Source organism: Heloderma suspectum, chromosome 3 (genome assembly GCF_057233095.1).
Source record: "Heloderma suspectum isolate Gila_16-S chromosome 3, 16-S_ref, whole genome shotgun sequence".
Taxonomy (NCBI): Eukaryota; Metazoa; Chordata; class Lepidosauria; order Squamata; family Helodermatidae; genus Heloderma; species Heloderma suspectum.
Genome location: NC_139460.1, coordinates 49101577 through 49129038, shown reverse-complemented (window position 1 = coordinate 49129038; position 27462 = coordinate 49101577). Strand labels below are relative to the sequence as shown.

The 27462-nt window shown below is 42.9% G+C and overlaps 1 protein-coding gene across 10 annotated transcripts in view; it reads right to left on the bottom strand.

Moving 5' to 3' along the window:
• The window catches only part of NME7 (NME/NM23 family member 7), a 140500-nt gene that overhangs the window by 5383 nt on the left and 107655 nt on the right, over positions 1 to 27462 (bottom strand). For 5 of the 10 annotated variants that reach the window (XM_084843165.1, XM_084843167.1, XM_084843166.1 and 2 more), the window contains one exon: positions 18626 to 18733. In XM_084843165.1, coding sequence (XP_084699291.1) covers positions 18626 to 18733 — 108 coding nt within the window. Of the gene's footprint in view, positions 1 to 15996; positions 16322 to 18625; positions 18755 to 27462 lie in introns of those variants that run through there. The other 5 variants (XM_084843162.1, XM_084843160.1, XM_084843158.1 and 2 more) reach the window with 4 other exon arrangements.

Genomic DNA, 27462 nt, shown 5'->3' with positions numbered 1-27462 from the left:
TAAACTAGTCCCCAGGTTCGAGACGTGTGATTCTCATGCTGACCTACTCCATGTAGCCCAACCAGCACCTTCTAGGGCATGGATGGGAAACCTGTGAACCTCCAGATTTGCTGGACCACAACTCCCATAATTCCTGACCATTGGCCATCTGGCTGGGGCCAATGAGAGTTGGAGCCCAACGCCATCTGGAGTGCCTGATATTCTCCACTCCTATTTTAGGGTAAAAAGCAGAAGTAGGTACAAGAATGACCATTTGTAATTATAAAAGGCCAGGTTTTAGAAGTTAGTTTTGCAATCCAAGGAGCTGAACTCTGGAAATTCCCCAGAACACAGCCCCCGCTATGCAGCAAACCACACTCTGCTTCTTCCAAAGCCTTGTAACACAGACACAAGCTCTTTGCTTCCAGCTTTCTTTGTATCCTGTTTGTCTCTCTCCTCGTCTCACCTAGGAGAACACAAAGTTGCTTGACTGGCATTGCACTGTGCATTAAGGTTTAGTGTCATTTCCATACTTTCTACCCCCTCATCATCTAGAGTTGACATACTTGTGCAACCTGTAATAAAACCTATTGCAAAATTCCTAACCATGCCATTGGTGCAAACAATTATCTTCTGAACAGTGTGTGCCCTGAAAGCAGTGAGAGGTCAGATGCAAGATTCAAAGAGAAGCAAACACTTTGGAGAAGTAGAAACACTGTTTTTGTAAAGTATGTGGTCACTCCCAGAAATACATCAGAGTGATACTGAAACCAAATTGGGGAAATTTCACTATTAGCAATTCCTCCAGTGAATGAAGACTCCTCTTAAAAATGCAAATACTGGGAACAGTCTAAATTAATAGCGTTTAACACCTTTGAGAGGCAAAACAGGAACACTTGCTTCAAACAACTTTGTTGCCCCAAGGGTGCTCACCCATATTTTGTACTTGGTACATATTCGGTAGCTGATGATCAAAGACAGCTCTGCAGGATTTCAGCATAGGTCCTTTTCCATCCACTGTACTTCCTCAAACTGCCATTCCTGCCCACACATCTAGCAACTGATGGCAGCCCACCCAACCCTGACCTTGCGGCATCCGTCTGCCTAGCCACTGCATCCCTTAGCACAGCCTTCCCCAACTTGCTGCCCTCTAGATGCTTTGGAGTACAACCCCCTGCATTCCTAACTATTGGAGATGCTGGCTGAAGCTGATGGGAGTAGAAGTCCGAAACATCTGGAGGGCACCAGGTTGTTGAAGGCTGCCCTAGCATCTAGTAAGTTGGTTCGGTGCAAGGTTGCAAGACATCATGTCTGTGCTCCTTCCTCTAACCTTACTGAGTGGTACCCAAGGATCAGACATCCTGGATTGCTCTGCTACAGACCTTTGTTGCATTTCTGTTGCTCCACTGACATATAAATGATACATAGGGAACAGCCTGCAATCTGGAAAGGCCTGGTCATGATGGGAAGACACTTTCCTCTGCAGCAGATCCGGGGATAGCCAAGTCTACAGCAAGGGAGAGGATATCTGCCTCCGCAAGGGTTTTTAAGATTACAGCCCCTCAAGGCACAATCCTATGCATGTTTAGACAGAAAACAAGTCCTACAGCTCCCAGCATGCCCGAGCCAGCATGGCTGGCTAGGGCACGCTGGGAGCTGTAGGACTTTTTTCTGTCTAAACATGCATAGGATTGTGCCCTCATTTTCCCTATGCAAGCAAATGGAACAAATGTGCTACACTAACTCAAACAGAACAAATCCAACAGAAGCCGTGGGAGGGGTTGTTCAGGCAGGCATTTGGGGTGGGTTAGGGTATTTTAGAAAATGTTTTTATTGTAGAATTTTATTGTTTTAAACTGTTTTATTGTATGTTGTACATCGCCCAGAGTGGCTGGGTGACCAGCCAGATGGGCGATTAATAAATTTAATAATAAATAAATAAATTTCAGAAGTCAGGTATTCAACTTCAAATTCTGCAGCTGATTAATTTTGGTAACTCGCACTCATGCTGTTTTTTCAGTTATTACAAAAACCTGAAGACCAGAGTGATGGCTGTCAACATGGACAGCTTAAAAGAGGGATTAGGCAAATTCCCAGAGAATGCCATCAATGGTGGCTAGTCATGATGGGTATAGATGACCCCCAGTATCAGAGGCAGTACACTTGGGTTGCTAGGGAACACAAACAGGAGGATGCTGCTGCACTCATGTCCTGCTTGTGGGCTTCCCATTGGTATCTGGTTGTCCACTGTGGTAACAGAATGCTGGACTAGATAGGTCTTTGGTCTGTTCCAGCAAGCAGCTTCTTAAGTCTTGTTATCCAGACTGCAACTGCAGTCAAATTATTGACTTCCTCTGCTCTCCTTTGTGCCCAGGGATTCCAGCAACTGCCTCTAAGATGAGTAGCATTTAGGCATACCGTGGTAAGTATATGTAAGGCTGCCCATAAGCCTAAATGGAGATTGCACACCAGCCTAACTGATCTGCACCATAGGATCATTCTGAAATAGCTCAGTGGCAGCGCACATGCCTTGCATACAGAAGGCCCAGGTTCAATCTCTGGCATCCCCAGTTCAAAAAGGATCAGATAGTGAAAGGCCTCTGCTCAAGAACCTGCTGCTGCAAGCCAGAATAGACAATACTGAGCTATATGGCCAAATAGTTTGCCCTGGTAGAAGGCAGCCTTCCATGTTCTTAAGTGCACGGGTGTCATATAATCAATAACCCGGAGAGCCACTGACAGTCAATGTAGGTAACCATGGTCTGACTTGGTATAAGACAGCTTCCTATGTTCCAAGACTGAGCCTGCTGTCCTGCAAAACCATGGGGTATACTGCGACACCACCACAAAACAACCCACATTTCACGTGTGCTACTTTGGAGGATTTAAATTTCCAGTCATCTGTGACCCAAGCTGGAAGGAAATTATCAGATAAAAGGCTCCACAACGCATTATTAACCCAAAGCCAACTAATCCTGCCTGCAATTCAACGATTGCTATCTCCAGCAAATCATTCTGGCACTTTATCACACTGAATCAGGGCAATATAGCCAACGTTTATTGAGTTATAATTCCAGGGCCTTAGAATTCCTGAGGGGTTGAAAGTGGAGAGTGCAAAAGCTGGTTTGAAACTCGACATTAAAAAAACGAAGATCATGGCATCTGGCCCCATCACTTCCTGGCATATAGAAGGGGAAGAAATGGAAGCAGTGACAGATTTTATTTTTGGGCTCCAAGAACACCGTAGACAGTGACTGCGGCCATGAAATTAAAAGACGCTTGCTCCTTGGGAGGAAAGCTATGGCACACCTAGACAGCATAGTAAGAAGCAGAGACATCACCTTGCTGACAAAGGTCCGTATAATCAAAGCTATGGTTTTCCCAGTAGTAATGTATGGCTGTGAGAGCTGGACTATAAGGAAGGCTGAGCGATGAAGAACTGATGCTTTCGAACTGTGGTGCTGGAGAAGACTCTTACGAGTCCCCTGGACAAGGAGGTCAAATCAGTCCATCCTAAAGGAAATCAACCCTGAGTGCTCATTGGAAGAACAGATACTGAAGCTGAAGCTCAAATATTTTGGCTACCTAATGCGAAGAGAAAAGTCACTAGAAAAGACCCTGATGCTGGGAAAGATTGAAGTCAAAGGAGAAGGGGACAGTAGAGGACAAGATGGCTAGATAGCATCACCGATGCAATGAATATGGACTTCAGCACACTCCGGGAGAGAGCGGAGGACAGGAAGGCCTGGCATGCTATGGTCCATGGGGTCATGAAGAGTCGGACATGACTTAACAACTGAACAACAACAACAAAGCCCATTGTAAAGATAAATAAGAACTACTGTGCTCCTTTTGCCTACTGAGCCTGTTCTGTACAGCAGTGCAGCCAAGCCCCTTTTTGTTGCTTGAGGTGAAAGAGGTAACTGAATGTGCCATCTCCCACCCTGTCACCTGCTCTTGAAGCCGTGTATGCACCTATTGGGGGAGCCAGGAGCACCCCACACAAAGGATCTCTGATTCTGTGTAGGGTGCCTGAGACAAAAGGGAGATGTGGTGCTTCCTCCATTCCTGGGAACTTGAGAGAATCCACACATGCAGTATACTGCCTATCACAGAAGACTTAGATGTGGTACACTTAATTAGCGCCTGGTGTCCAGAAAAGCAGGAAGCAGAAATACGGGGGGGGGGGGTACTTTGAGAGGAAGCCTTTATGGTGCCACTGCCTTGCCTCATTCACAGAAGGGGGGGGGGGCAGATGATGTTGTCTTCTATTTGTGACCCTGCCATTTTTTCTTACTGCTTCTTCATTGTCTTTCCTTAATACAGAAGATCCGTTAAGGAGAAAGCACGGAACAGCTGCCCAATGCCTTCTGATTGCTAGCGCAAGGAGTCTTCCGTCTGGAAGCACCCTAAGAAACAAAACTCCTGCACTAACAAAAAGTTTTGTCTAATAAGGCTTATTGCTGAATTGGCTGCACTGTTATTTTACTTATTCTAAATATTAAATGCCATTTTCCACTTGAATGTCTAAAAAGCAACTCACAATGACCAAATCAATGACAAAAATCCATACAGAGCAATACTACTGCACTGTAAACTATAAAAGCACAGCAGCAAAAAGAAAAAGAAAAAAGTGAACAGAACAGCAGCAACCAGTAAACACAATAAAACAGCAATCAAGAAGAAACAGATCTCCTAACAGTTCTGCAGGTGAAGACCATCTTCTAGATCATATTTTAGATTTTAAAAGGCGGGGAGGGGTCTAAAAAATATAGTAGGATGAACACTTGAAATCATAAGAGCTGTACTTATTGGAATAGAGAGGGAAGGAGATTTGACCTGTGTCTACTGCCTTCGTTAGCACTCACACCATTTTTCCCTTTCCTCGTAGCATTTAAAGCATCTTACACAGGATTTATGTCACTCGGTTTGGGCCCCTAATGAAAGGCTGCGTTGCAACATCACCCGATGACTGGGAGAAACAATGGCCCTGTTATTAATTATTTAAAGGCCGCTGAGAGAGAGGAAATGTGGTACAAAGGAAGAGCCCACAACAGACGGGTAGTTCCTGCTTCGGATGATTGATTCGTCTGTTTCACAAATGTGAATGTCCTGAGAGAATAAGAGTGAATTTCAAACTGCTTAAAAGGCTGGTTGTGTTTTCGCTCAGAAGTTAATATGTAACACCACCTTAGGCTGCAATCCTCTACCCACTTACCTGGGAAGTAAGCCCCACTGAACTCTAACTAGACATGCATAGGACTGCACTGTAAGAGACCTTTGTTCAGAATGTGACACAACTGAAGGCTAGGCAAAGAAAATGCAGGCTTTCAGCCATTTGATACCTTGCAGTTATTCATTTACACTCTTATCGCTTTTATATCAAATAAAACTGTACAGTGAAAATGGCTTTAAACTCAGACCTTTTCATACATTTGTACTTTGTGATTTTGCATTTTACTTCACATTTTATAATGTGAATCAAATTATGCACTGCAAGAGTTATACAATGGGAACCATCCCATCCTAGGTTTTATTTGGAAAAAAGTCTTGTCAGCTCTCACTGATGCAGACAGAAATAGTTGGAATTTGTATTTAATTATATGTAACCCACCGTACGTCAAAGGCTCAAACTGAGTGACATAGGGTGAGTTCACAAATCCTGCTTAAGTTCATGTGAAGGGCTTGTGGTAGCCCCAGAAAATCTGACTCCCCCCTACCGCTCCCCTCGAAGAGCTGCTCTCCCTTGTCATATTACAAATTCCTGTCAGCTTCAAAAGAACTTTGCAATATGACATGTAAGGCTTCTGTTAGAGAAAAGCAAATCTAAAGCCCTTCTGGGCTCCTGAAGCAGATTTTAAATTCTTTGGATCCTAGCTATAATTTTCATGATCTGACATTGAAAAGATCAAAAAGGGAGTCTTCAAAAGGTCCACAATCACTCCATGGCACTGAAGGGACAACATGATTACCTTCTTGTTGACTCTTTAAAGCACTTTAAAACTCTTTATGTTCAACTCCCTACACCTGTACTTACAGCCTGATCCTATGCACAGTTACTCAGAAATCTGTCCCACTGATTTCAATGGGGCTTTCTCTCAAGTAAGAAGGCATACAGCTGCAGCCTTAACTTTCCTTTCTTAAGAGCAAATGCAAGTGCCAACACTCTGCCAGTCACCAAGTGTGTAGACTACAGGGGACATCTCCACAAGAAAAATGACTGGTTTGGAACTACTTTACATTTGTCATGGCTTTGCCAAAAGAACCCAGGGAACTGTATAGCATTGTAACGATGCTGAGAATGTTCTGTTAGAGCTCCCTTGTCCCTTTACAGAACTACAGTTTCGAGGGTTCCGCGGTTGGGAGTCAAGGTTTAAAACTCCCAGACAGAACACCTAGGAGGCTGTAGAAGAGGACGTACCACCACTGCCACTCCCCATTGCTTCCCTTTTACTGCTGTCAACCTCCAGAGGAGGAGAGATGTGGGGGGGGGGAGCAGTGAAGCATCTGGTCTGGTGAGAAGGCGCCACCCATCTGAAATGTGGCCCCTTGGGGTGCAGCAAGAGAACTAGGAGTGTGGATTAGCTTTATTTATTTTATTGGCCTGATAATTTTGATTTTCCTCTGTACTTGCTCTGTATTAACTTTAGACTATTCCGTTCTAACACTGAATTTAGCCTATGTTTATGTAATTGTTGATTTTGTCTCGTTTGAATATCTTGATATGATTTGGAACAGGGTTTTTTTTTTCAGATGTTATGGATTTTAAAAATATAATGAAGACATCCCCAACCCGGTGTCCTCCAGACACATTGGACTGCAACTCCCATAATTCCCATGGCCACTGGAATTATGGGAGCTGCATTCCAATAAATCTGGAGGGCTTCAGGTTGGGGAAAGCTGCATTAATGTTTATTGTGAGCTGTTTTAGGCAGAGTTTACTGTGGAAAAGTGACATACAAATAAACTAAACATATATTGTAAGCTCCTCAGGGTAGGGACCTGTCTTATTATTATTGTTTGCATATATTTTTCTGTCAGGAATCTTATATGTAGATGGTACCATAAAAGCAAAATAAAATAGGACCCACCAAAACCTTTTTTTAAAAAAATTGGCAAACACAATAGCATTCAGGGCTGCTACAGAGTGCCAAAAGGGTCAGAATTAACTTGCAAACAAGTTAATTGTGACCCTTTGGGCACTCTGTAGCAGGTCCAGACACCATTTTGGTTTTTTATCCCCCCCACCCCAGCACCCATGGATGGTGGCGTGCAGGCCATGGGGGTGGGGGGGAGAGTCCAGGAAGTGAAAATCGTCCCTGGATCCCCCAAGGTTGCCCACCCCTGCTTTACCTTAAAGCTTTTCCTGCCAGTAACTAAACCTTAGGAGAGGCATTTCAACCTTTCAGAAAGAACTGCACAAAAGCCAGGAAACCACTAAATGTTCGGGGAAAGAGGTGTGGCTGTCTGGGGAACCCCAGTGGGCCAGACTGGGACTCCAAGTGAGCCAGATTTAGTGCCCCTCCTATACAGGTCTACACAAAAGTAAGTCTCATTGAATTCAGTGGGGCCTACTCCCAAGTAAGTGGGTGTAGAATTGCAGCCTGAAACTGAAAAAAATGTATGCATCCCTGAAAACTTGCTATTTTAAAAAAATGTTCTGCCAAGAGAGTTGGTCCAGTAAGATTCATCATCTCAGTGGGGCTTACTCCCAAGTACGTAGCTGTCTACCTCCCATGTTTAAGCAGATGGAATATAACTACGGGAGTTGGAATTGGGCCACAACACACATCCCCTTCTCTGCAAAAATTATTGGGCCATATATGATGGCACCATACAGATTTTGGTGATGTTTCATATGCCAAACACTTTCATTTCAAATTCCTCATTTTAAACTGAACGCAAATGCCAAATAAGAACAAGTTGTCTCGGTGAGGGATCAAAGCATATGTTTCTCCATTATGAGCTATAAGAACTATACATTTAGTACTCAGAAAACAGAATTGTTAACAACTACATTAACCACTGAGTATGCTTAGACCTTAACTAAAAGAAAGTATTCCCATTACCTTATAACCCAATCAGAAGGTGTGGCATTAATTTCACAAAGGACCCCAAAGAAACCAGGCAGACCACTGTCAAACATTGCTGATAAAAAGTGCTAAAAGTGTATATTACATGAAATGCTAACACACACAACTCAGATGCTAAATTCCTCTGCTTCAGAGATTGAAATAAACAACATTTTCCATTTCTATATAGTGAGATAACAATAAATTGTGTTTTGGTAACCGGTGTCCCATATCAAATGTCTGTTTCAGTTTTCCTCTCTAACCTTCATACATTCCCAGAATATGCTACACCAGGGGGGTCCCCAACGCAGCACCCACAGACACCTCAGGGGCCTCCAACGGCATCCACAAACCTCTCCACTCCTTGCCCACTTCTAAAGTGTTTTTTTTTTTAAATAAAAACCTTGGAAAATGCTCGGGAAGTGTTTTTCTTTCCCTTTGTAGCCTCCAGCCTTGCTCTTTCTCTCCCCTCTGCTCCTTTGCCTTGCTGTTTCTCCCAGCCTCCAGCCTCACTATTTCCCCACTCCTCTTTAGCTCACAGTTTCTCCCCCTCCTAGCCTCTAGCCTTGCTCTTGCTTGATCCCTTTGCCTTGCTGTTTCACCCTTCCTCCCAGCCTCTAGCTTCCCTATTTCTCACCCCCCACACACACACACACAAACCTCTTTAACTCACTTTTGATGATCCAGGTCCCCAAGGCACCCATTATGTGACTAGCCATAGGAGACATGTTGTGGTGGTGCCCAGAGCACATTCTCAAATTTTAAAACTTGCCCACAGTTCCAAAAACATTGGAGACCCCTGTGCTACACAAATCAGGGAACTTTAAGTGATGGACATGTAAAAGCATGGTTTTGTCATACTATTTTGAGTGCTCCATCATGTGAAATGAGCAGATATTACAGAGCCACTCATCTGGGGTATACAAAGATGTAGTTCAAATAAAATAAGAGATCTCACTTTCTTGGATAATCACAACCCACCATTGTTCCAGATGCTGGGAGACTCATAGACATGGGAAAGTTCTAGAGCCTAGACGGACAATTCCTTTGTACTTAGAGTAAACCCATTGAAATGAGTGGGACTCAAGTTAGACTAACAGTGGATACAACCCATAGTTCATAGTTATTATCCCCATATTTGTGGAGGGCCGAGGTGGATTGTCTTGTGAGAACCCTGCAAGGTAGCCCAACAAGAAAACTGTTCTTATTCCAGTATTGTAGGAAAGGGCTGAGGCTGAGAGTGTGGGCCTTCCAAAAATTCTGCAATGCAGTCAAGCATTATTATCTTCCACATTGCAGGTTGGTGTGGGTCTTATGACCTCCACATATCAGATGCGAACTGAGCTTGAGAGATAGTTGATTACAACAATCCTCTCTAATCAAGGCTTTAAGAATGGTCACCTACTCAAAATACAGCATCGCAAGTACAACTAACTACTGCAATACTAGACAGTATGCACATTATCAAGATGCAGAAAGTAAAACAATTACAGAATAGGATATACAGATTTTTCAAATGAACTCATTTTTCACACAATGTCCATGCGTCTAAATAGCCTTAGATCACCACACATTCTTGTTGAAAACACAGTACAGCAGAAGATAGTCCACATAACATATAATAGATCACAGTAAAGGTAAATCCAGCTAAATTGCCACCTCCCTCACCCATACTCTTCTCTCGCCTACAGTCAGTACTCATCTGAACGCAGAGGTGGCTGTGCTTCATTCACTTCCATACATATTGTGCTTTCATTGATCTAATGATGTAACATGGAGATTCCAAAGAAAAGCAAGTTAACAAACTAGGTGAGTTTGTTAACCCAGGTTTTTTTTTTTTCTATATGCACAGGGAGTTCATCCATTGTTAGTCTGATGAATTGCTAAAAGAGAGGATCTGTTGAAATCCCCCTAACAGAAACCAATGGCTTAGAGAAGCTTTTCCTGGGTTGATTGAAAACCAACTTCTTTACTGAATCAAGTTCTTTATTGAAAAATCAAGTCTGCTGAACTACGACTAAGAAACTTCAAGCAAGATTCCAGCTTAAATCAGTTAACTTGATTGAAGCTTGAATACAGTCAGTGAACACCAGCCTAAAATCCCGCATTTAAAACGGGGCTTTCTGCTTCCATTTTAAATGCAGGATCACAACGTGAAGGACTCCCTTTGCAGGTGTTTCCTTTTCTACCTCCCCTTTCCCCCTCCTTCTCCCCTTTATCTGAGTCTTCCATATGTTTCATTGCTCTAGCTCCTCTTCTTGTGGCTTTTCCTTTTTCACAGAAGAACCTCAAGAGGAACACAAATGGGGTAATTTGACAGCTCATTATCTCCGATCTATTCAAAAATGGAATAAAGGTCATTTATAGTGCAGGAGACACCTTGGAGGTTAATAAATTCATCTAATGAGTCCACAAACTTCGGTGAGTGAGCAATTTCAATAGCAGGATAAAAGTTCCGTGTTAAGAACCCCAGTGGTTTCCTCTCCCACTAAAGGCATTAAGTTAGCACAGCAAAGCCAGGAAGATTGTATTATTGCCAATTACTTCTACACTAATATTTTGCTTGGGAATATCATTTGTGGCCTGATCCTATACATGCAGTGTTCTATATATTTTAAATTGTTTTATTGTGTGCTGTTTGGTTTTAATTTTTGTGAACTGCCCAGAGAGCTTCGGCTACTGGGCGGTATAGAAATGAAATGAATAAATAAATAAATAAATAAATAAATGCTTGCTTGGAAGTAAAGTTCCACTAAGTACAAGTGGACTTACTCCCAAGAAGGGTTGCTTCCACACTAGAGCCCTTTGGTACTGATGAGGCACTCCTTTTCTGTAATTAGCACGAAATGGAACTAAATGTACATCAAATTGCAGCCTCAGCTTCATGTAATTCCAGATAGATACCAAAGAGCAACTCACATCTGCAAAGCGAAACAAGGGAGAAAATAATCCCAAAGAGTTAAATGTGAAGACAACATTGGGGCATGGGAGGGGAGGGGAGAGAGGAGAGAAAAAGAACAAATGTAAGGCAGCAGAGAAGCTAATATGTATCAATATGTGAATCATGTTCTGTTCTGAGGCTATTTTTTTCAATGTAACATGGACATGGACAGCCTTGGTAACAGCAGTCTCCTAGAAACATTTTTGCAAAACTAACCTTAGTAGAATCAATTAATGAGGCCAAAGCCACATTTGTTAAACACTGAAGGCCGGGGGATAGGGGCACCAACAGCAGTATGACTTGCTATTAATGTTCTAATGCTTCAAATAACTGTTTAATGCTAACAATATGCAGAAAACAAGAACCATTTCTTTTCATTCATACATTGGTGAGTCACCTTCCTGTTAAAAATATTCAAGGTAACCTATGATCTGCCCTTTCTTTCTATTTAAATGGGGCATTTGCCACAGTGTTTTCTTTAGGGGTGGAATCCAAGTGACCATTTAGCGAATGGTTACTTGCCAAGGGGTGAATGTAACCACTTGGTTAACCTGTCATCTCTACACATTACACCACTATCTTACTCCCCTAGACTGCTTATTAAAGTGCAGTGCAGATGTTTAGTAAAATTCTCCTCACCGTTAAACAGGATGTTATAAACAACTGGTTTACCACCATTGACATTGTGGTAAGGTGCCACTTAAGTGGATCAAGTAGTCTCAATGCAATTGAAAATCCCTCAACATCCTGCTTCTTCTTAAATGTGGCTCAGTCAAACCTACTGAAGAGCTTTTGGCCCAGAGTGCAAACAGTGCTAGCTTATTTCAACGACAGCAAACTTCTCCTTTCATTGGTTTGCTTGTGGAATACCCCGAGTGTAACAATACTGCTTACAGTTGCTGGACTTGGAAAAAGCTTCTCCATGGAGCAGCTGTTTGGAGCAGGTGGGAAGGGGGAAATTTATATGAACAGCCTTGCTAAAGGCACCCAATTGGCATCATTCAACCTATGAAACTGGGCCAGATTATTTTAATCCTACCAGACATGGTGCTAATGTACGGGCAGGGGACCCCTGCAGCAACCCCCTGCCTCCTCCCCTCTCCCCCACCTCTCTCTAAAGTAATCTGCCTTGTTCTTTAGCAAGCGTGGCACACCTGCTGCTGCACTTGCCTAGGCTGCTCTGATTGCTGTTCCTGGAAGCTCTGTGGCTTCCTTGACTAGTACTGAGCATGCATGCTGGGTGCACATGCTCAGTATGTTCCCATACAGCTAGCTGAGACAGGCTGTGAGGCGGCGAGTCTAGGAGGAATGCTCTGCCTTACGGCCAAACATGTGCTTGTTACAGTTCTCCCACACTTGTACAGGATCTGGACTGTGAAAGTGGGCATCCATGCTAGGTGCTTCCCTTGTCTATCAGGCTTGTTTTAATGAAGACGAGATGGTGCCTGCAGAGAGAAGAACAGGTCCTACCACATTTTTTTCTTACTCACGAGATGGTGGCTGCCTGCACTTGCTGGAGCTTTACTGATGGTTTTCAAGAAGGAAGATTCTGCCGTATGCCTGGTTAAAGGTGGGGAGTTTGGGTGGCTGGCAGCAGCAAGGCGGAGCTGGCTGGAGCAATGGGGTGCTTATCAGGGATCTGTGTGTATTTGTGTGTGTGTGTGTATCCGTGTTTGCTGTGCGTGTCACTGGGGTGAGAGTGAGACGAGTTTGTGAGAGTGTGGGGTGCATGAATGTGTGTGGGTGTGTGTGGGGGGTGGATTCGTGCCTGGAGTACGTGGATTCCCACCACCATCATCACTTGATTTAGTGTCCTTCTCTGTGCAATATGGGTTGCTGCTGGAACCAAAATGTGCTTTTGTTTGCTTCTGTGTGGCTATGTGGATTATCATTATTATCATCATTATCATCATTATTTCATGTAAATGGCTGGATTGTAGATACTCTCTGAATTTGCTGCCCATGCTTACTCCTGAGTAATCCAGTCCTCCTTACTTCTGAGTAGATATGCAAAGGGTTGGTTGGGGGGGGGGTCTTTTTGGTGGACATACAAATGAGTGGATTGTGGATGCTCTCAGAACTTGCTGCTGGGTATCATCATCATCATCTTTACCATCTTTATTATCATTATCACCAACTTTATCCCACCACCTCGATGAACAATCTTTGTGGGCATGCTCTCTCAGTGTCCCCTTTTGCAATGGGTTGCAATGGATTACACTGGGTATCAGGGATATCAAGAGGGCTGCTGCTTCACTGCTCCAGTATGTTCATAATCTAAAGGATCATTATTAAACCAAATAGCTTACAGGATTTAATTATATATCACACAGAAATAGAACTGGTATAATTCTATTTCTATCATTTGTTTCTTTCAATGGGAGAAGAGGGACTATATGAAGGTAGCATTTGTATTGCCCAGTATTATTTTAATATGCAGATATCTCTTTAAAAGTATACATACAATATTTATCATAGTTGCCATCATCTTAATATTAGTAAACTTTTGAGCACTCTGATTTTTCAAAATCAGTTGTTCTATCTGAAATGTATTTCACTGATTACAACCTTTGAATTGCAAATTGAGATAGCACTGAGTTCAAAGTTCAATTAAGTGCCTTTAAAAAGTCACAGTAGGGAGTGACTCAGAACCATATCATGTAATCATTATAGCCTCTGATTCAGTAAGCTGAAGAGGACATTGCAACAGGTGTAATACTACTTTGGTGTAATATCAATTAACAGAAATAAAACAGCACTTCAACCTTTATGAATGAAAATGGGCTTCTTCATTTGATGACCATGGGCATTTTAAATTCTTCTTTCCTGGCTCAGTCAGTCACATGAAGGTTATTTATTAATTTCACTGTGCTTACTGAAACCATTTTGAGAAGGGCGGCGGGGGGGGACACACCAACAGTTCAGAGTCAAACTACAAAGTGGGAACATAGTGACAAATTCCATTGTCACTAACAATGAACATTTAAAATATGCATAGTAAAAGGCAGCAGCCTCCCTTCTATAAAAGTATAAGAGTTCAATTTAACACAGAAATGAGCTACCAGCCTCCTGGACTGGTACACTTCAGAATGCAGATGGGTGTATTGCATGCTTGACTGCTCGTCTAGGTAAAAGAAAACATTCTGCACACAGAAAACTCATGTCAAGGAGAAGTCAGGCTAGAACCCTTCTCCCCAACTTGCTAGTTTTCAATGGAAAGGGAGGTTTTGATCACTGGCAAGCATGTAACAATGCATTTATTTACCTACCTGCATTCTGAAGCAGTACAGTCCCAGAATGACTGTGCAATAAAATTGTACAGGAATTGGTCTGATAAAATGCCTTGGCTTGCTGCTTCTGTATTGCTTATTCTCTAGGAGCACTTTCTACATGTAAACAAAATGGCAGATGGCCCAAAGTGTCACCATTACCAGACTACCTTTTTCTCCCTTCTGTTCCATCATCCGAGTGCCTTTCCAGACTATTAATCCCTTGCAGTTCTGTGATCTAGTACTGGAAGTGCAATAGCCCAGCCTCAGATATTAAGGGGTAGTGTTAGAAGGTGCATGTAGTGGTGGGGGAATAGTAAATAGAAGGCTGGACTTGTGTTTTCTATTCTTTTTAATTAGGACAGATGGGTATTTTAGCCCTGGAGAAAGGGAGTGTGCAGCATTCAAAGAAAATATTTTAAAAGGAGATGTTTCCTGAGATGAGAACCATTTCTGTGTTCATCATTTTCTCTTTTTTATTTTGAAAGAGTGCTCCACACTTTAGTGATATTGGAAAGAAAGCTCAGCCTCTAAATTGTTTTAAAAAACTGGTTATAAGAGTTTACAGGCTGAGCAGTTCAAATGAGTGCTGTTTTTTCACTCTAAATATGCACGGGTCACAGGTTCCTGAGGTATGAAGGCCCTGATTTAGCTTCCTTGATAAAGCTAGACAGATCTGGAAGACTGCCTGGGACACTACTTTGAGAGCTCCATGGAAGAAAGGCAAATTATAAATGTAATAATTTAGTAGGAAATTAAACAGACAAGACTACAGGAAATCCATAATTGGAACCCACACTATTTTTAAAAAATGGGAATTGGGGAAGCCGAATGATTAGGACAGTGGCACTAAGGGAGTGGGGAGGGCATTGTTTTACCAATTAAAATCCCACTCTCACAAAACAATTTGTCCCATAGGACAAAACTTATAGGTGCCATACAATAGAGTGGCTTTAGCTCTACAGTTATAATGTTTAGTCCCTTGTTATTTATTTGTTTACAACATTTATATACCAGTCTATATCTAAACAGATTCCAGAGTGGTGAACAATAAAGGATAAAAAGAAGAAAATACCATATTAAAAGCTTTAAAACAAAACAAAACAGAATGCTAATAAAAACTGTGGCTGGTCAATCAAGGAAGGCTTCTTAAAATAAAGGTGATTTCAGCAGGTACTGAAAACAAAACAATGTTGGTGCCTGCCTGACCGCAAAAGGCAGGGAGTTCCACAGAAAGGGAGCCACCACAGTAAAGGCTCTACTCCAGGTGGACTCCAACTAGGCCATAGGTTCAAGCGGAACTGCCAGGAGCATCCCATCTCATGACCCCAGTGACTAGTTATAGGTTGATAAGGGAGAAGGGTGCTCTCTCAAGTTTCCTGGTCCCAAGTTGCTTAGGGCTTTATACATCAGTAGCAAAACCATAAACCTGGCTCATTAGCGAATAGGCAGCCAGTGCAGTTCCCTCAGCAAAGGAGTTGCATGCTGAAAAAGGACAGCTCCTGATAACAGCCGAGCTGCTGCATTCTGCACTAGCATCAGCTTCCAGACCAGCCTTAAGGGCAGCCCCACATAGAGCACATTGCAGAAATTCAGTCCTGAGGTTACTAGTACCTGTACTACCGTGGCCGAGCTGTCCCTGTTCAGGAGAGGCCATAGCTGGCATACCAGTCAAACCTGGTATAAGGCACTCGAAGCCACCATAGCCACTTGAGCCTCCAGCGACAGTGATGAATCTAGGGTTACCCCAAACGACGAACTTGATCTTTCAGAGGGAGTGAAACCCCATCCAGAACAGGCAATGAGCCTATCTTCCGGACTCAGGAACCACTCACCCACAGGGCTTCCGGCTTGCCAGGATTCAACCTGGCCCTCATCCAGCCCATCACCAAGTCTAGGCACTGATCTAGAATTTGCACAGCCTCACCTGATTCAGATGTCAAAGGGAGATAAAGGTGTATGTCATGAACATGCTGATGACACTTAGCTCCAAATCTCCTAATGACCGTTCCCAGCGGCTTCATATAGATGTTGGACAACACTGGGGACAAGATGATATCCTACAGAACCCATAGATCAATTGTCAAGGGGCTGAGGAATGGTCACCCAATGTTACTCTCTGAAATCAACCCCCCAGGTAAGATCAGAATCACTGTAACACAGTGTCTCCAATGCCCAGCCCACAGAGTTGATCCTGGAGGTATCCAGGAGGATACCATGGTCGATGAGATCAAAAGCTGATGAGAGATTGAGCAGAATTAACAGGGTCACATTCCCCCGTCCCTCCCCAATGAACGTCATCCATCAGGGTGACCAAGGCTAATTTGGTCCTGTAACCAGGTTGAAACACTTCAGTCCTGTAACCAGGTTGAAACACAAACTGGAATGGGTCTAGATGATCAGTATCTCCAAGAGTGCCTGCAGATGCTCTGCCACAACCTTCTCAAGTACCTTCCCAAAACAGGGGTATTTGTGACTTGGGTGGTAGTTGCCAAATACCACTGGGTCCAGACTGGGTTTCTTCAGGAGTAGTTGTATTACTGCCTCTTAAGGACAGCAGGAATTATTCCATCACGCAAAGATGCATTTACCATTCCCTGGGTCCACCTGGTCATACCTCCTTGGCTAGCTCTTATTGGCCAGGAAGCGCAAGGATTGAGAAGGCACAATTGTTGCAGGCACCTTGTCCACATCATCAGGCTGCAGCAACTGAAATTGATCCCACAAACTTGGGTAGATGGTAGCGTTAGACACCTCAACTGGAGCTGTATTAACAACAGTGTCACTGTGGAGGCAAACTATTTTGTCCTCAAAATGCAATGCAAAAAGTCACAGCAGGTACTTGAAGGGACCAGAGCTCCATGCACTCGAGAGAATGTTAACAACCCCCGGACCACCCAGAAGAGTTCCACTGGATGGCTATTCAAGGATGCAATAGAGGCAGCAAAGTAAGCCTTCCTTGCTGCCCGAACCACCATGCAATAGGCATGATTATGTGATCTAGAGCACGCTCCATCGTCTTCGCTTTGAGTCTTACACCATTTCCACTCTAGCCAACATCCAGCTTGTTTTACTGTCTGCAGCTCTCCAGTATATCAATGAGAAGAACAGGCTCTGAAGTGCTGAAGAGGGCACTCCAGTGCAATCGATGACCCTCTGCAACTCACTGTTCCATACTAAGGCCTGGGTTGGATTACCAGTAATCAAAGGGTATAGGAATTATTTAAACAGAAATATGTTCTAACATCCAAAAAGTACTACTAAAACTATACTATGCAGTTATTCTTAAGGACTGATAGAGTGCTAATTATATTAGCTGTCCAGCTTTTATATGTACTGGGACTACTAACTCCTCCAGAGCCTCTTGTATTTCAGGTGTGTGTGTTTAATCAACTTCATCACTAGTTTAAGTGATAGTAATAAATATGCTGATTCTTAAATGTGACACATGTATGAGAGTTAATCTTGCCTGATAAAAGAAATGAGCAGTAAAGCAATAACCTTAGAAACAACTAGCCAAGGCCAAAGCAAGATCTTATGGGAACCATCTTCTTCCTGATAATGTCTAGTTTTAAAAATCTGTGTTGTGACATTATGGCAATGTGAGCTTCCCCATTCCCACTCCACTGCATTTGGCTGTCTCATGTAGGATGGGGGGGGGGAGATACACAATGGAGAGATGTCTCATAATGCAGCACGAGACATTACTACAGTGGTCACAGCATTTTGTGGAACATTACCAGGACAGGGAAGAGGAGGAGATGATGTGGCATGTCTGCTTTCTTCCCTAAGACAACTGCCAACCCATTTTTGCTTGGATAGAAGCAGCAAGAACGTTTTATGGCCAAAGCCCAGAGCCAGAACAATTTTAGTTAGATAGAACTATCCATAACTGTTTAAAACCAACGTAGCAGTGATATTTACTATGTTGCCTGAAGCCACAGGCAGGAGGAAAGCATTAAATATGTGTTCTAGCAGAGGGTCTCAAGTAATAACTTGTGTTTGCCAGGAAATCCAAAGATAGTATTCACTGTTTCATTACATTATTAATGTGACACTGATAAGGCATCCATTGCCAGTGCTGGATAAGGTCCAACTACCAAATTAGAAGTAACCCATACATAAAACGCTTCCGTCGTCAAAAGAAAAAAAACTATGGTAAAAATTGTACAAGTAAATGCACAAGGTGCTAATTTCAACTAGATTCAATTCCCTATCCTGCTCAGGCAGCTGATAACATACACTTAAAAATGAAGCTTAAAATTTTGATTTTACTTAGAATGGTACTAAATAGCTCAAAACAAACATCCACACCCTTTAAAAAAGATGATCTTGTAATATCAAGATGTATCACCCAATCTTACCTCCAAAAGACCATCCTCTGGAAGATCTGTGCAGTGAACGGCATTCTGGATCTTGTTTTTACCATAGACAGCACGGAGTGTGCCAGGACGGAGATAGCGGGCAATTTCCTGCAGAACATAAAAATGTGGCTACTTGAAAATATTTTTAAGATGCAGCGGTAATTTATCTAATAAAGTGCTGTTTGTGTGAGGACTGTAGGAAATACAGTATTACCAAAAAAAAAAAGAGCTAACTCCTGCATTGACCTTTGCATATGCAAAGAAGTACCAACAGGGCAAAGAGAATTAAACTACCATATACTATTTAAGCAACAGACCTCATGACACAGTGACTGAAAGAGAATTCACATTTAATTAACCCCAGTAGCCAGTTTGGATAAGATAAGTCAAATCCTATGGGGCTACCTGAGCAGAGTTATTGAAGTGTGCTGGCACTTGGTCCTTAGAAATGTCTGCTTAGAATGCCTTCCCTGGCCATTTGGCCAGTTCCAGTTATGACTCTTATCAAGCATGGATGAGAAGGCCAGTTCTCTGAGGCATTTCAATCCCCTCTTAGCTGGTAGTGTCTCCCCTAAATGGCCAGAAGTAGTGTTAGGACACATCAGCATCAATGTTTAGGCATCTGGAGGACAGGATCCTGGGGCTTTTCCCACTTTGATGCCATCTGTCACTTGAATATGCAGCTTGAGTGTCCTTATTTCCTCATGTATTTACATAAAATGGGAGGCAAGCTGAGAATGGTAACTATGCCACATTCCAAAGGGAAAGTCAGATTAGACTATTGCACAAAGACAACAATGAGTCCTATGGTACCGTAAAGACTAACAGTTTTATTACAATATATCAAATAGTTAGTCTTTAAGGTGCCACAGGACTCTGTGATTTGTGTCATATTTATCACATAAACATCTTCTGAAATTCATCACAGGCGCAAGCTCTGAAAATTAGCATTATGTATTAAGCAGTGAATAAATAGAATGCTTCTGTCTTAGAATATTGTTAATTGTAGATGGGTTAACATGTGATTTCATTCCCCCAGCCTGCTGCATTATGGAGCTGCCCTTTCCAAGTGAATGAGCCCAATTTTTGGCTTATGTTCAATATACAAAAATAAAACTGATTCCTAATCTCTGTCTTCTCTGTCATGGTAGACATATATGCTGTCAAGTTTGCTTCAGTTCTTGCTACAAGACTCCCCAACACACACACACACACACACACACACCCCAAATTTGCTTTGGAAGGTCTCCCAATCTGCCAGAGAAGATGCTGGGGGGGGGGAGCAGGGAAGGGGAATTACCCCTTCCTTTTCTGCTGATGGAAGCCATTCCACCAGGAGAAAGGGTTAAATGGATACCACCCTTTTTAATCACTGAAATAGAAGTCCCAAGATTTAGTAAACCCTGACCACTGAACTGTGTGGCAGCAAAAAAATTTTTTTTCATGCTTCAGTTTAAAGTAACCCAGTAATATAATTTTGTAGACAAATTGCCATGTTTTCTTTGTTCATAAGTTCCTTATACCTGGCAGGATACCACCTGCAAATATCTCACAGCCATATGTATAAATGTCAATATTAACAAATATACTGGAATGCTTGAACGGTATTTTTGACATTTTGGTTGGCCTAATGAAAGTATTGCCCCCAAAATAGATTTTGGAATAACTAACTTTACCTAGATATATATTTTGTGTGTGGGATGGGTGGGTCTCCAAATGGTCTAAAAAAAGGTGGGGAACCTGAAGCTCTCCAGATGTTGTTGGACAGTAACTCCCATCATCCCTGACCATTAGACATGCTTCTTGGAGTTAATGGCAGCTGGAGTCCAACAACATTTGGAGCAAATTTTGGGGAGGCTTGGTCTTAAACTGGAAATTCAGAACCATTATATTTACAAAAGACCTGCTTCTGGTGGAGATAAAAATTGCTAGAACTGGTATTTTGATGTGGATCAACACAGCTGCCTGAATTTTGGGACTCTCCTTTGGGTCGTGGCTATGGGGACTGTCATGAGGGCCTGCACATCACAATTTACCACTACTTTTGAGTCAAACTATTCTCTCTTTCTCTTTCTTTTTAGTTTTTACAGAGCCACACAAAATAGGCTGCTGTGCTGAAGATTCATACTGCCTTAAAAAAAAATCCCGTTAATCGATGTAACCCTAAAACAGCATGTAAATGAGGTATTAGTTACTAATTAAATTGCATGCCTCTGGCAGCAGCAGACAAAATTGCACCTACCAGTCTGTAAAAAATGTATCAGAGAGGTGCAAGCTCCATACAGAATGAAAAGGATGTTTTTAAAAAAGAGTCTGCAACAAGTAATTGAACTGTAATTTCATGTGATGGAAAGCAACCAAATACAATTCAGATGGGGGTTGCAAAATAAACCAATGCTTGCCTTTTCAGTAAAGGTAACAGCATCTGATTTATGTGACAGCAACCCATCCTTTTCAGGATGCTTTCTCCCACTCACTACCAAATGCAAGAAGACAGGCAACATAAGAGACTGCCTGCTGCAATTAAGTTTGAGGGATGTCATCATGTCCCACCACACAAGTCACCTAGAGAATGTACGTACATAATTAGGAAAAAAAAATCTGCGGGCACTGCTTGTGGGTTTGGCACTTGCCCACCTCCCCTCTGTGCATGACATTTTGTTTTTGAACTTTGCAAGAACCATCACAGCAGTGGCAGTGGCACTTGGGATGTGTGCAATTGGTTGAGCACATGCATGTGATTGTGCAGCCATGCTGATTCCTTTTCCAACAATTTAGCCACTGCCACCCAAACACACAGAGCTTTCCTATCCCAGCACCTTTGCTGAGTGGTCTCTTCTCTTTTACTTGACTATAATTTAGCAGCAACCTTTTTTAAATATAATTTCAATGTGTGATTACTCTAGAGAGAAGCAACAGTAAGAGCAATAAATGCTGGTAGGAGCAAGGAGAACATGTTTCTGCTTTTCTTATTAAATGCTGATAAGATGTTGATATCCGGAAGGCTAAGGAGAAGGGGGCTCCCTCTGTGTTTCTGGTTTTGTTTTAGGTACCTGTGAGACATGTTCCCTATTTGAGATTCTGTATGCACCCTACCACATATAAATGCACTTGTCACATAAGCTGGCCCACCCACAGGCAGAGTTTGTTTATTTAATACATTTATGTCCTGCCTTTCCTCCTAACAGCTGAAGGCAGCTAACAATAAAACCCATGTACTACCAATTGAAATTAGCCTTTACAATTTTAAAGCACAAGCACGAAAACTCTAAAACAGCAGTAGAGAATAAAATGCAGCAGCAATCAAAATATTTAAAATATTAAAAAAAAGAGACAGATTGAAAATACAGGATTACAAATCAAATGCCTTCTAGAAAAGAAGATCTCTGCCAACTTCCAAAAGGTCTTCAAGGAGGACATGAAATGAGCCTCCCTTGGAAGAGAGTTCCTAAGCCTAGGTGCAGCATTTCAGCAATCAGTGGCTCAGGCAGGTCTGCTAAAGCTAACGCTAGAAGTGAATGGATCAATCCATGTAGCAAATGTGTTTATATGAGATGGGCTACATGTAGAATCTGTCTTTGCAACCACGTGTGCTTTGGCCGTTAGTGTTACGCTGCAGAGCCCAATGGAAGAGATGCTGTCCTCTTCTCTTCATTTGAGGTTTATTTGTTTGGATTTTTGGGGAGGGGGGCAAGGGAAGGTTATGTATATGTTTGGGATGAATGTTTAAAGGGTTTAGGATTTACTTGTCTAAGGCATGGTCCCAGGCATGGTCTGAAGGCACATGACAGCTACCTTGCTGAAGCGAAGCAGGTCTGGGTCTGGTCAGTGTTTGGAGGGGAGACCACCTGGGAACCACATATAGCCACCTTGAGTTCCACGACGGAAGAAAGGTGGGATATAAATGAAATAAATAAATAAATAAATAAAGTGCTCTTGTGGATAAACCCTGCCAAGGAGAGAGCAGAACTGATGAACTGATTCTATTAAACACTGCTTGAAAAGAATATACTCAATGAAAAAGATGAGTGAATCTATTAACATAGAGTTTTTTTTAAATTAGGGGAAAGAATGGATGAAATAGATTGTTGAGTATATCTGCATTCCCCCCTCAAGGATTTGTAGTAGTTGGATCAAAATTCTGTTGCATAGCATCCATATCATTTTACAGTTGTGGCAGGGATGCCTCTAACACCAACTGGCTGACCTGCTCTGATGACAAAGAATGTTCACAAATTCCGAGTGTACAAGGAATGAAGTTGACAGAATGTCTTCTACCGAGTATTTGAGAGGCGAAGGGAAGTCCGAGTTGGGCTGGGATTAAAACCTCACATAAACCCTAGGAAAAGGAGTAGCTTTGGAGACCAGGTTGAAAATTAGAAAGAGAGCATGGGAAGGTGGGGAATCTAAGGGGCAGGAAGCCCAAATTTAAGGTGACTGAAGGAAATGTTCAAAGTAGGCAAAAGACAGACAGGGGTAGGCAAAGCAAAATGGGTCTTGAGGAAAAGGGCAGAACAGACAGACTACTAAGAGGGATATGGAAGCTGATCTAGACATATCAATTTGAACTAAGCCAGTTCTGTGGCTGTAGGCTTCTATAATTTAGTGTTGCAAGATAGCATTTATGGGTGAAACATGGATGTCTTTGCACACTGAACATAGTATTTTCCAAAAATGGCCATTTAAGTAGCAATATGTGGATATTAAAGGCTGAACTTTACTGAAAAGGCTGATTAGAGACATGACTGAAAGGTTGCCTGCACTCATAAAGCCCATTGACAGGTATCCCTTTCTTCTCATCCATGTGGGAACAAATGATACTGCCAAGCAGAGCTACGAAGAAATCACGTCAGACTTTGAAGCTTTGGGAAGGAAACTCAAGAACTTTGGGGCCCAGATAGTTTTCTCATCCATCCTTCCAGTAGTTAGAAGAGGGATAGAAAGGGAAAGAAAAATATTCCGGGTGAATGACTGGCTACGAAGGTGGTGCCGACGAGAGAGATTTGGATTCTGGGACCACGGGTTATACTTCCTGGAAGATGGGCTGCTGGCAAGGGATGGGTTGCACCTCACAAAGGATGGGAAGAATGTGTTTGGCCACAGCATGAAGAACTTCATCAGGAGGGCTTTAAACTGAATCCTATGGGGAAGGGAGATGTAAAGTTGGGGGTAACAATGGATGTAGGCTCATGCACCGCAATGGAGAGAACAGCTCTAATAGCACCCAATAACAGTCTTCAGACACATGTAGGAAGAAAGCAAGACTATGGAGCACATGGTCTTCGATGTCTATATACTAATGCCCAGAGTATGGGAAACAAACAGAACGAACTTGAACTCTTAATACAACAGGGAAATTATCTTGATAGGTATAAATGAGACTTGGTGGGATGACTCTCATGACTGGAATGCAGCAATTGAAGGATATAACTTGTTCAAAAAGAACAGGAGGAACAGAAAGGGAGGTGGAGTTGCATTGTATGTGAAAAATACATATCTCTGCACAGAAATACAGGAGGATGAGCTTGGTAGCCCCATCGAGAGCATCTGGATCAAAATAAATGGAGCAAAGAATAAAAGGAACCTGGTGGTCAGAGTCTACTACCGGCCACCCAATCAAGGAGAAGACGAGGATGAAACTTTTGAAAAGCAAATAGCCAATGTTTTAAGGAAGCATGATGTACTAGTAATGGGGGACTTCAATTTCCCCGATATTTGTTGGGAGACAAATTCTGCAAAACATGGCCCCTCCAGGAAATTCCTGACTTGTGTGGCAGATAACTTCCTCCTACAGAAAGTAGAGGAAGGAACTAGAGGATCGGCTACTCTTGACTTGATCCTAACCAACAGAGATGACTTAGTGGATAAAGTAGCAGTTACAGGAACTCTGGGGGAAAACGTTGTACATGTTGTACTTCAGTTCTTGGTTCTAAGGGAAGCAAAAGCCAAGTGTAGTCAAATGCGTACCCTAGATTTTAGGAAAGCTGATTTTAATAAACTCAGAACAATGATCAGTAAGGTCCCATGGCAAGTGACTCTAACGAGAAAAGGAGTCCAAGATGGGTGGGGGCTTTTAAAAAAGGAAATTCTCAAGGCACAATTACAAACAATTCCAACAAGAAGAAAAGGTGGAAGACAACAGAAGAAGCCAATGTGGCTTCACAAAAAGCTGAGAGATGACCTGAAAACAAAAAAAGACACGTACAGGAAGTGGAAAGAAGGCCAAGTAACAAAGGAAGAGTAAAGGCAGGTAGCACAGAATTGCAAGGATGGCATCAGGAAGGCTAAAGCTGAGAACGAGCTGAGGTTAGCGAGGGATGCTAACAACAACAAAAAGGCTTTCTTCAGCTATGTGCATAGTAAAAGGCAGAGGAAAGAAATGGTTGTTCATCTATTAAATAAGGATAGCAAAACAATAACAGATGACAAAGAAAAGGCAGAGGTGCTCAATTCCTACTTTGGCTCAGTCTTCCCCCAAAAGAGGGTCTATGATCCCCCTGGCAAAGGCGAAGTACAGGCTGAAGGGGCAGGATTGCAGCTGGAGATCGAAAGGCATATGGTCAAGGAACACCTCATTACTTTGAATGAGTTCAAATCTCCAGGGCCAGATGAATTGCATCCTAGGGTAATAAAGGAACTGGCAGAAGAACTCTCAGAACTGCTGTCTATTCTCCTTGAGAAATCATAGAGAACGGGTGAAGTGCCAGATGACTGGGGGAGGACTACTGTTGTCCCTATCTTCAAAAACGGCAAAAAGGAGGAACCTGGGAACTACAGACCAGTCAGTCTGACATCAATCCCTGGGAAAATTCTGGAGCAGATGATAAAGCAATCCATCTGTAAGCACCTTGAAAACAATGCAGTGATTACTCGAAGCCTACATGGATTTGTCAAGAACAAATCCTGCCAGACAAATCTGATCTCATTTTTTGATCAAGTCACCTCCCTTGTGGACTGTGGGAATACTGTAGACATAATATACCTCAACTTCAGCAAAGGTTTCGACAAAGTGCCCCATGATATCCTGATGAGCAAACTAGCTCAAAGTGGGCGAGATGAATAAACGATCTGGTGGATCCACAGTTGGCTACACAATGTGATGTGGCTGCAAAAAAAGCCAATGCTCTTTTGGGCTGCATTCATAGAAGCAACGCTTCCAAATCCCGGGAAGTACTAGTTCCCCTCTACTCAGCACTGGTTAGGCCTCATCTGGAGTCCTGTGTCCAGTTCTGGGCACCACACTTTAAGAAGGATGCAGACAAACTGGAGAGGGTTCAGAGGAGGGCAACAAAGATGATCAGGGGACTGGAAACAAAGCCCTATGAGGAGAGACTGAGGGGAGATAGGATAGTGCTCTTCAAGTACTTGAAAAGTTGCCACAGAGAGGAAGGCCAGGATCTCTTCTCGATCATGCCAGAGTGCAGGACACGGAATAACGGGCTCAAGTGACAGGAAGCCAGAATCTGGCTGAACGTCAGGAAAAACTTCTTGACTGTTAGAGCAATACGACAGTGGAACCAATGACCTAGGGAGGTAGTGGGCTCTCCCACACTGGAGGCGTTCAAGACGAGGCTGGACAGACATCTGTCAGGGATGCTCTGACTTGGATTCCTGCATTAAGCAGGGGGTTGGACTTGATGGCCTTGTAGGCCCCTTCCAGCCCTACTATTCTATGATTCTATGAACCAGTTCCTGGGAAGGATAAGGGGTGATCTGTCTATGAAAGGTAACCGGGGGAGAAGATGGGATTGAGTGTGTCATATGTAGGCTTTTAAATTCTGTTCTGCTGCACGCTACTAGCATATGACAAGTGAGTGTGGGAGAATGTTCCTTGGCTAGGGTGACAAAATCCCTCCTGAACATCCCTCCCCTCCCCCCCCCCACACACACACACTGAATGGTAGAAAAGACAGGCACTTAGTCCTTTCCATGTGGATTCTGGGTTTCCAAACATTAACAAAGTGGCATACAAAGTTGCCACAATGAAGCAGCTCCGCCGTCCCACCATTACAGAAATGCATGTGGAGGCCCTTAGTGTTTGTAAGAACACAAGAAGAGCCATGCAGGATCAGACCAAGGACCTAACTAGTCCAGCGTTCTGTTCACACAGTGGCCAACCAGCTGCCTACCAGGAACCCACAAGCAGGGCATGAGTATAGCAACACCCTCCTGATGGAGTTCCCCAGCAACTGGTATACACAGGCTTACTGCCTCTGATACTGGAGGTAGCATAGAGCCATCAGGACTAGTAGCCATTGACAGCCTTATCCTTCATTAATTTGTCTAATCCCCTTTTAAGACCATCCAAACTGGTGGCCCTACATCTTGTGGTAGCAAATTCCATAGAAATTATGTGTTGTGAATCTCCCACCACTCAGCTTCATGGGATGACCCCGGCTCTAGTATTATGAGAGAGGGAGAAAAATGCTTCCTTAACCACTTTCTCCACATCATGCATAATTTTGCACATCTCTATCATGTCTCCTCTTACTCACCTCTTTTCTAAGCTAAACTGTCCCAGATGTTGTAACCTTTCCTCATAGGGGAGTTGCTTCAAGCCCTTGATTATTTCTGTTGCCCTTTTCTGCACCTTTTCCAACTCTACAAGGTTTCATACTTCATGAATATACCTAAAAAGATCATATCCTCCAGCCTGAACCTGCACAGACCTTAAGATCAGCCTCTGAGGTGCTGGTCTGACTCCTCTCACCATCTGAAGCAAGACACAAGGTGACCTAACATATGGCCTCTTCAAATGCGATGCCCCACCTATGGAATTCTCTACCCACGGAGGTTCATCGATGCTTTCTCCACTTGTGTTTTGGTGCCAGTGAAAA